This window comes from Cyrtonyx montezumae, unplaced genomic scaffold (genome assembly GCF_038088225.1).
Source record: "Cyrtonyx montezumae isolate F1298 unplaced genomic scaffold, pur_monq_1.0 scaffold_3, whole genome shotgun sequence".
Classification (NCBI taxonomy): domain Eukaryota; kingdom Metazoa; phylum Chordata; class Aves; order Galliformes; family Odontophoridae; genus Cyrtonyx; species Cyrtonyx montezumae.
In genome coordinates this window covers 59825614-59836221 of record NW_027072034.1, presented here as the reverse complement: position 1 = coordinate 59836221, position 10608 = coordinate 59825614, and the positions used below count along the sequence as shown (strand labels likewise).

General features: G+C 41.1%; 1 protein-coding gene across 1 annotated transcript in view; it reads right to left on the bottom strand.

The window, feature by feature from the left end:
• Nucleotides 1-2162: 2162 nt before the first annotated feature.
• GART (phosphoribosylglycinamide formyltransferase, phosphoribosylglycinamide synthetase, phosphoribosylaminoimidazole synthetase) overlaps nt 2163-10608 on the bottom strand; it is a 35403-nt gene continuing 26957 nt past the window's right edge. The window contains exons 18-23 of the mRNA XM_065741717.1: nt 9759-9962; nt 9314-9445; nt 8567-8697; nt 7017-7158; nt 4047-4162; nt 2163-2718 (exon numbers count right to left, since the gene is read on the bottom strand). Of these exons, the coding sequence (XP_065597789.1) occupies nt 2536-2718; nt 4047-4162; nt 7017-7158; nt 8567-8697; nt 9314-9445; nt 9759-9962 (908 nt within the window). The 3' untranslated portion in view covers nt 2163-2535. The remainder of the gene's footprint in view (nt 2719-4046; nt 4163-7016; nt 7159-8566; nt 8698-9313; nt 9446-9758; nt 9963-10608) is intronic.

Below are 10608 nucleotides of genomic sequence, written 5' to 3'. Positions count from 1 at the left end.
TATATTCATATATTTGTGCAGGATTACTGTCACCAACGGGGCCTTTGTGGGAGTGTAATGCAGAGCATGTAGCATTCAGTAATTCATCCTTCAACATGTTGAACTTTGTCTGTCATTGGGAGTTCAAAATTATTGCTGCATTCTCTTTGATCTGGTGTTGTACCTTTAAGTAGGCAAAAGTGGGCATGGAAAGTACTGTTTAAATGAAAATCTCTTTGTAGTCCCTTGTAACAAACAGATGTGTAGCAAGCTGCCAAGCAGAAGGGCCAAAGGCCAGCAAGAAAGGAGCTCTTCAAAAGGCAAAACAAAGGGAAACAATCCACCCTTAATGGATTAAATTGCCAGTACAATGTAATAACACACATCAAACATAAATCCTGACAGTTTGCCCTATTCCTGGAAGGCACTGCAGACAGATGCTCCCAGAACTTGGTGTTAAAACCTCTGTATCTGATGGGGTGGAAAATTGATTAGAAACTGTTACCAGATTTCAGGCATTTTTCTTCCTCCATCCATTAAATCAGCAGGACATCCCCAGCCCAACCTGCCATGTAGCCAGAGCTGATTTTTCCCAGGGAAAGATCACTAACAACCATTAGATGCAGTGAAAAAAAAAAAGTTCTTGTTTTAGAATTATGTGTCCTGTACTAGTAAGGGACGTGCTGTGTAACTACTGCTGGCTGTGTTGGGCTGCTTGAGAGCATGAGTCAGCTCAATTCAGAAACACTATTAATTTATTCACTTATCTACTTAATGTGTATCTCTGTGGTGTTCCAGTGGAGGGGGAGGAAGGGGAATTCCATTTCTTGCTGCAAGCTGTGCATTTGTGTACAGTAACCTGTATTCCTCCTTTGCACTCCAGCAGCAGGAGCAGAGAGCATGATGCAGGAGAAATAGGAAGAACTGCAACAAGGAGAGATGAACAAATCTTTGGTACATACAGTTAATATTTATGATAAACACGTTGCTTACTTTGCTCTTGGCCTGTAGTTACTTCACTGCTTCAGTATTGTTTGGAGCACATAGCAAGCATGATTGATGATGTTTCAAACCAAAGAAATAAATGGTTAAAAGATTACAGAATGCAAGATATTGTGCTCTGTAGTTCTCCCCATACTATCACCATGGTGTCAAACAGCTTTCTCCATTGGTGTTCATGGCAGCCCTCTGAGACTGGGAGCGACGACAGTATTTTAATCTGGTTTTAATTTTAATCCAAGAAATCTCAGGTTCACTTCACAACAGATTTACATTTTATGGATTTGTAGAAATGCAGATAGGCGCTTAAATCTCATTTCTCATCAGTCTTAGATAGCAGAATACTGAGTTTTGCTCAAGACGTCTGTGATGAATTGGGGCTCTGGATCTGGGGTTGCCATGTTGTCTGCTTTTGGCCTTCCTGGCAGTGATCAACCTGCTTTTACCAATGCAACAACCATTAACTGTGCAGTCAGTGGTAGTGATTTCACACATCGCAAAAGAAGTAGCACCACAGTGTGAGTTAAATGAAGTCTGATTTCTTAACAGCTGTGCTGCATCATGGCCGATGCGCTGAGCTTGGGCAGACTGGGTCCCAACCTGTGTGACAGGCAGATTTCAATCTGTGGAGACCATCTGCCTGTGGGATGACCCTTCTGTGGCAAGGTAGACTTGTACAGATAAATGCCATGCTGAAGACTCAGCCTTTATTCTTTGCCTTCTGCAAGCAAATTAGATTTGAGCACGTGATTTTCCTCTATATTCACCTGAGCTTTATCTTCAGTGACAAATGATGACAGGAATATTCTGTCAGCAAGTTTCTTTATCGGAGGCCATCTGTCCATGGCAACAGTAAGGTCACACACTCTGGAATTTCAGCTCACTCCCTGCACGTGTCTGTAACCTCTGAAACTGATTTATGGTTGTGGCACGGCAGATGAAGACACATTCTGCTTCATAAATCCCTTCTTCAGCTTCTACCTTTGAAAGGGAATTCCAAGGAAAAATATTGATACATTTAAATTGCTAATATTATCAGACTTTATTTCAAATCCAAATTGAGATCAGGACACAGAATAGAAATTGGTTTTCTCTGTGGTACAGGGTAACATAAGGAGCTTCAGGCAAATGCTTCTGGTTTATATGAGGAAAACGGATAGTTTTAGTAAATAAGAACATTAGGTGAAAATACCATTCCCAGAATACAGGCACTTATTTTCAGCAGAAGTTTTACAGAACGTCTCACAAGCCAAGAACACATTTTGCATCCAGTCCTATTTCCCTTTCTGCTCAGGCCAAAGCAGGCTCTGCTCTTTTGGCTCCAAACAAATCTCTGAGAGGAATTCAGGTATGGATTGATAGGGGAATCCCTGAAGGCAAATGGTCAGCAGAAGGTTAATTCTATTCAGTATCTGACTGAGAGCAAGTTCAGCATTTGAAGTTAGTGGCTATGGCCAGAACCTGGGCCACTTTGTGAAGAGAATACAGCACGTGTGTTTTTCAACTGTGAGCTCAGTTTCCACCAATGGACGCACCTCAGCTGCCTCTTCCAAGGCTCTACTTCCAGCAGATCTTGCCGGCTTCGCCCACCTGCACGGCCCCGCTGGCCACGAGCTGCAGGGCAGCAGGGAAAGCCCGGTGCTCCGCCTCCTTCACCCGCTCGGACAATGTCTCCACCGTGTCACCAATCTTCACTGGAACTGCCTCTTGGAAAATGATTGCTCCAGCATCCACCTCCTCCTGTAAAAGCGGTAACCAGAAAGTTGTGCTGCTGGGAGACATGACAGAGCGGCGTGGATGTGTAACAATTACTGGACCCCAGCTGTGGTGGAGATCTGTTTGCCATTACATTATTACAGGAAATGTGAAATTGGGCCAACAGGGAGAGCAGAGAAGATGCTGACACAAGAGCCGTGAGGAACTGACAGAAGCTTAGGTTGCAAGGAAAAAGGAGAAGCGAGCAACGTTTCTGCTTCAGAAAACAAAAGCTGCATTAACTGAGGACATGACTGACTGGGTTGGACTAAATGATGACATTTCAATTCAGAAAAGTGAATTAGCCAGCTCTGGCACAGAGCTATACCACGGGACCAAAAGATGTCTTTTTTGCATGTTAATGAGGTGCAGCTTGGCTGTTCATGGCTACTCATTGCCACACAGACAAGAAAAGGTCATGTGATGGAGACAGGAATGTGATTCTTCAAACTAGAAAAAAACTGTTCTTTCCAAGGGAAAGCCAAAGTTATGAAAACAGATTCCAGGAACTGGAAAAAAGGCTGATAATCTGAAGTATGTAGTTGAAGACTGGAAAATAGTTACTGCCAACTCTGATAACCAAACAAGATGGAAAAAATCTCCCTGAACTGATAAAAAGTACATCTTCCGTGCTGAGAGGTCTCTGGCATTTTCTTCCTTAGTTTTTGACTTTTGATCAGAGGGCTGGAGCACCTCTCCCACCGAGATGGGCTGAGAGAGCTGGAGCTGCTCAAGGCCAGGTTGGATGGGGCCCTGGACAGCCTGAGCTGCTGGGGGCAGCCCTGCCCATGGCAGCGGGTTGGGGCTGCGTGGGCTTTGAGTTCCCTTCCAACCCAAACAATTCTGTGATTCTAACATTAAGTTTTTCTCTTTTTCCACAAACACAGGATTACTTCTTAACAAATCTAAACTTCTTGTGCCACTTCCAATGCTTTGTTTTTTTTTTTCCTCTTGAAGGCAACAAATAAGGAAGGTTGTATGATAAAATATAAGAGGTCGGTGCTGTTCTCTAAAGATTTTGGGGTTAGTCAATACATTACAAGCCACTGTAACAGCTGAAATGGCAGCAGTGAGATACTTAAGGAAGTTAATTAAGGTAAAGCTCTAACTCCTGTACAGACTGTTCATTTCTAGTTCCTTTTCCAGGGACAGCAAACTAAAGCACTGTGTTGCCTAACAATGTTATGAATGAATGAATGAAAGAAGGAGAAAAGGCAGTCAAGCACAATGCTGTAAGGGATTTCCATACAAGCTCCAAGGTGAAAATCTTAAGACCTGTCAATGATGATTGGGTGGAGGAAGGAAATACTTACAGCCACGAAGTGCACAGTACAGCCTGTTACTCGGACTCCAGCTTCCAGCACCAATTTGTGGGCATTTGCTCCCTTAAAAGAAGGCAGTAGGGATGGGTGGATATTCAATATTTTTCCTTGAAAAGAATAAATGAGGTCATTGCCTTTTAGCATTTGGACTTATCAGAGTGTTCAAAGTATCAGTAATCAACAGAGGAACAATACACATCTGTGAAAAAGATTTTTCTAAGCATTACTTATGCTTATTTTTTTTATTTTACTGCCAGATAACCAACTCAAAGCATTTCAGAATGTGTTGCTATTTCAGAAAATCAAAGACAGCAGTCACTTGCAATGAACTCCAGAGCTAAAGCATAGTTTTCCAGTGACTAATCATCAATATACATCTATCTTTTTTCCCCCTGGTTGCCCATACTCTCCGTATGTCATTATCCTCTTCTTTCATCATGAGCACAGTCCCTTCTTACAGACTCAATACCCCATAGAAATGTGGTGCAGTTTCAAACATAACAGACTCCTATGACAAGGCAAAAATTCTTTAGCTCAGACCTCTCCTCCCCATCTGTTTTGGCTTAATGAAAGACAGCAGCTGCTCACAGGGGAGTCCTTCGCTCTGCCCTTCCAAAAAGCACCTGTCTACCACTACTACTTTCCAGGCGGAAAGTTGGCTGGGAGATCCTGAAATGGAAAATGTAACCTTTAATGCTCTATCAGGTGTGACTGTGGTTAGAACCCTGGGAAGCCTGTACCCTACATTTTCTTAAAAGAGAAAGCATATGCCTTAGCTCCTGCATGGCAGTACAGTAGGAGACAGTGGCTATCTGTGCCCTTAGGGTCTCACTTAGAGCAGTGTCATCGTTAAACTATCAGAATACCTTCTTTTTTTCTGGCACAACTTCCCTGTCTGCCTTTAATATGTCTGTGACAACTGTCCTGCCAATTCCGGACCAGAGCAAAATCAAAAGGTGCTGAGCAGTACTGGTTCTTCTCTTGGACTCAGTACAAACCCTTGCAAGATTAAAGAAATGACCATCATCACTATTTATATCACAGTATGCTACGCCCACGCTATCTCCACATGCCTCCTGCTTAGGATGACTGTGTGTCATCAGGATACACTGAACACCACCTAAATGCCAAGCAGTAAGACTGAGCTGACATATGCTGGCAGAGGCAGCAGTGTACTGAAATAGAGCCATGTGGTTTTGTAATGTGAAGTGAAGGCCGTTGCTGGCAGCTCAATACAGAACCTGCATTCTCACCACAAGGACTCACGCAGACTTTGACTTGCAAAACTTAAGAGGCAAATGTACCAACTGACCTATAACAATATCTCACACGTGTTTTGTATCTCAAGAATACCCCTTTTTAATCACCAGCATCTCCCTTTTTGCATCTTGAGCAAAAAAGTACTGAGGACTCAGACAAAAATAACCCTCCACACATCTTTTGGAGTTTTCTGAGTTTCTCCTTACTTACGTCAGCAACTAGTGGGCACGGTGAGTATGGGCTGATGGTGGGACTAGGTGATCCTAGAGATCTTTTCCAAGCTCAATGGTTCTACGATTCTGTGAGCTGCTCTAAAAGAAAGTGGCTGTTCGTTTACTTCTTTTTATCTGTCTTTTCTGATAAGATTCACAATTAACATTTCAAGGACATTAAGCAAGTAGAGGAGTTTCACAACTAACTTTGTGCACTATGTCCTTGTAACTGCTGGAGAAAGGGAACAAGAATGAACTGTTTCTGGACAATTTAGACTATTGACTGCAGTTGTCTAGAAGACAGACACTGAACCCTGGTCTTCCAGACTCCGTAACAGAGAGAAACAAAATCAATGAATCCAACTTTAGTTAGTTGGCAGATTTAGCATAACACAAATTGCCTCTGAGGAATGCTTGTTTTGCTCTACTGATTTTAAAGAGAGGTCTGAAAAGTAGTTCAGCTGTAAAAGGTAGGTGTCACAGACACACCCAGAGGAAAACAACAGTCACAGCATGAACAACAGAGGTGGCCCAGAGAGCTGCAGGGTACAGCGTGACCAGCCAGCACCCGGTGTAAACATGCTTAAGTAACCATGACTAAGGCTGACTACAGCCAGTAGTGAAAGAAGTATCTGCTCCTGTGTGATTAAGAACTCCCTCCATAAAACTAAAAGAGATAAGATAAGGAATGTAACAGCTGTAGGAGGCAGAGGCTTTATCAGCCCCTAACAAAGAAGAGTAAAATTGTTAAAGATGACAGAATCGTAGAATGGTTTGTGTTGGGAGGGACCTTTAAGATCAGGTAGTTCCAACCCCCCTGCTATAGGCAGGGGCACATCCCTCTAGAGCAGGTTGCTCACAGCCCCATCCAGCCTGGCACTGAACACCTCCAGGGAGGGGACATCCACAACCTCGCTGGGCAACCTGTGCCAGTGTCTCACCACCCTCACAGAAAATAGTTTCTTCCTAATATATAGTCTAAGAAAAAAAGATGACCAGAATAGAGACACCAAATACTTCCAATGAACCAGAGTTACCCAAAGATTCATACAGCTCCTGGGATGTCTGACCAAGAGACTTTGAGATGTTAACAGGAACCACATATTGCTCTGCAGTTCAGTCTGCAGGCAAAGCTCATCTAGGAGAGAAAAGATTTCTCCTTGGCTGAATGCTCACCTGCCCACAGTCAACACTTACTGCTCGGGCAATGATGTGACCCACACATCAAGTTTGCAGAGGCCAAAAGCATTCCTTTACAACATTTTCTAGTAAATTGAAGACCACCATTTGAAGGTGGCTTCCTCAAGCTTCTGTGAAACGATAAGAAGAGACTTTCTCTCTTTCACCGCTTTCCTTATCAAATGTGAAGTCTTGTTTCCTGCAAACTTGGAATTAATATGGCCTCTTTTCTATATTTTTCCTTTTCCTGGGTATAATTTATCAAAATGCTTTTTATTTATTTATCTCTTCTTAAAATGCATGCAATTACCTTCCCATTTCTTGACAAAAGGACCTGACAGTATTCGCATAAATCCAGCAAGGCAGATCAGCTCAACTGAGAATTCTTCAAGGATTCTGTCAACCGCACCGTCAAACTCAGTGCGACTTCCATACAATTTGTGGTCAACAACCTGTGATCAGAGACCAAAAAAAGAAGAAACATGGGCACAGAGTTAGTTTAATATAAAAGCCAAAACAAACGGGATGGTATGGTACTCTGGAGTAATTAGCCAAAAAAAATATCCCGCAGTAAATCTTCACATGTGGCTACCGTTAGATTCCCATACACAGCAAGAAGAGCACTTCAAAAATGCATACAACTAACAGACAAATAACCAGTCTTAATTCCTCTAAACAGAGAGTAATTATCAGAAAGCTGAGCTTTATCTCATTAGGCCCACAGCCATAGACCCCAGGATTTGGATAAAGTTAGGCTACAAATGCAGGTCATTAGGATAATCTAAAAGTCTAAGAATGATTTCACCTTAAAACATGATTAGTTTTAAGTAATTTGCTTCAAATTGTACCACAAAATCTTGAAAGAGAGGTCAGTCACGGGTATATAAAAAGCCCTTACTGCAAAAGGACAGTATCACTGAATTATGTTATTTCCTACCTAAGATAGACTTCTTAATTTCAACAGGAATAAGGTAGTGCTACTTAACTTAAAACATTTGTAGTCTTTTAAATAAAAGTACCTGTTAATTCATATGAGATTTACCATGTTGGCACATTTAAATATCACAAAGTAGTCTTGAAAAACCAGAACTGGGTAGCTGAAAAGGTGGCAGAGGGCACTAGGAATAGAGCCTAGCTCAACACTGGGCTGAACTCTCCAATGACACAACTAGGTAATACCTGGCAAAGCATATACAACTCTGTGCCTCTGTTGTGTCACTCAAACACTGAGAGAGCCCTCCAAGATGAAAGCATGCACTGGGGCCTAATCTTCCATATCATCTCTAGTTATTGGTGAAAAGTGACTGTAAAATGCTCCTAAGTCAGAACAGTGACATTTCATATCTGTAATGCAAATGGCTAAACAAAGGGCAAAGCAATGCAGTGATGGATCCAGTGACACATAGGGAATCACAGTTTGCTTTGAACAAATCCTGAAATGCCTGAAGCGATGCCCAGGGAGAAAATGGGAGGTCTCATTAAGTTTGACCTCTCTTATTTCATTCAAATGCTTGTTTAGATGTATGTTTAAATATAAGCTCAGATAAAATACCCTGCTACTTTAGTGCAAATGCTTAATAACACTTAAATAAATGGCAAAGTTTAAACTAAATTTAGCACTGGTTTAATACAATGACCATTCCCAATACCACCAGTATTAAGTGTCATATCTAAAGAAGGAGAACAGGAAGTAATTTGCTCCTATGTAAGGTAGTTTGCCCAGGGGCACAAAGATCATGACAGAACAACAACAACACAAACCCACCAAGCCTTCTTCTTTTTTAATCATTATTTCACAGTACTTTTCCGACGTAGTCAGAGTTAATGAAGATTAATTTTAAAAAGATGAGAAATACTTACCCTTGTAGGAATACCAGCTCTCTCAGCTTTCCTTAGCCCCTCCACGCCAGCTTTGTTAGAAACAACAAGAACTATTTGTGCAAAACTGGTGGGCTTCTTTGTGCTATTTATGAGGGCTTCCAGGTTTGTGCCTGAGTGAAAAAATAATTCATGAATACCAAGCTGTTCCTGGAGAATAAATATAGTTAGCAGCTACAGTAGTTTTTAATTAAGTAGCAATGTGGGTGAGACTCAATCCAAAAACCACCAATGTTAACAGTAATCTCTTATTTACTGATGTTACTGGGAACTAAATCTGATACCTGCAGTCTTTTACTAGCAATTAGCTATGTAAACTGTAGTTGCTGAAATTGTTCTGATGGTTTATTTCTTAACAAGTGGCAATGCTGGAAATTCTGGAAGTGACTGAGGCAAGAGGAAACTCTGATCTGTTTGTAAAACAATGTTGTGGTCCCAGTAGCAAAAAAAAAAAAAAGAAAAAAGCTGCTTGAACCTAGGGACAACAGAAATTTGTAGTTAAAATTAATACGTGTGATTTATAGTTAGTTTGCAGCTGAGGGTAAAGATCATTTTGCGTCTGACTGAAATTAACCCAAGGGCAAAATCTATTCTGCCTGTTACTGAGCACCGAAATCCTTGCGAGAAGGCTATCAAAGCCACAGTGAAGACTTTCACAGACTTCAAAAGGTTCTGATTCTCAGTTGAAGTTCCTTTTTCAATAGTCTAGTAAAGAATGTAAACTCTCACCTGTTCCAGAGATAAGGACAGCAACCTTCACTTTGTTTGTTTGGATTTTGCCTTGGATATGGCTGTGCACAGACAGTGACCTATTTGCTTGCAAGGCTTGAAGCAGGTTATGGACTTTAACATGGGCAGAGCCTGAAGGCATAAAAAGAAAAAAAGAAAGTAAATAAAGGCAGAAACACAGAGAGGAGAAAAACATCCATGAAAAGAGAACAGTGGCACTGTTTTACTTCTCAATATTTATTTATAGTTCTGTTGACACTGACATTGCTAAGCACATGTTTTAAAGGCTAAGACAGAAGTCACTAGGAATGACAATTTAATACCCTGTGCACAAAAGCCATGGAGGTGCCAATTAAGAGTTTTTCAGCTAAACTGCATGGAGAAGCATCAGCAAAGTAATTTACTTTATCTTTTTTGTATCAAGGAAAATAAAAAATCTAGCAACCTTTTTGTAGAGGGACAACTCTCCCAATCATCCAGGCTGCCTCATGTTTCTGCACATCTTTGAGCACCTGCTGAGCCAGCTCCTTCTGAACAACCAAGACTGCACCAATCCCACAATTAAATGTCCGAGCCATCTCCTCCTCAGAGAGGTTGCCTTCTTTATGGAGCCAACAAAAGATTTCAGGAATCTTCCAGCTAAAAGCATCTGAAGAAAATTGAAAGTACAAATGAAGAGTGGAGGGCACTACCTATACACAAATACTGAAATTATTAGAGTACTGAGAGGCAAAATCTGGGTGGAAAGCACAGACAAAATCTTACAACAGCATTAGAGCAACTTAAATCAGTTTCCATGCAGAGAAATAGTTTGTTTCTTTCTTTTCTTAACATGACTTGGGAATAGAAAAAAAACTTTCACTCAGAGAAAATTAATCCTATCACTGCACTGCAGACTATTAATGAATAATCCAAAATGGGGTGTGAGGCAGTCTGTGGAAAGAAGTTGTCAATCCTGCTTCTGGAGAAACTATTGTACAAGAACAATAGCCTTAAAAACTGTCACAAAAGACACAATTCTCACAGTTGCAATAAGGTAAGGGTGATTTACAACTTCACAAGAAATGCTTCCAGACTAGCCTCTGTAATGGAACACCAAAGACAGTAAAAGTAAGTTCTCAGCTACATTTAGTGACTAGAGTTCAGAACTCTACAGCAGTTACCTTATTTTATTCTATAACCCAACTGAACACTGCATAACTTATAGTAAGTTGTTTACCTTTGCATAATTTACAGTAAGTTGTTTACCTTTCTAACTTCACTCCCCTGTAAAAAGTGAAATAGTATTTCTAGAG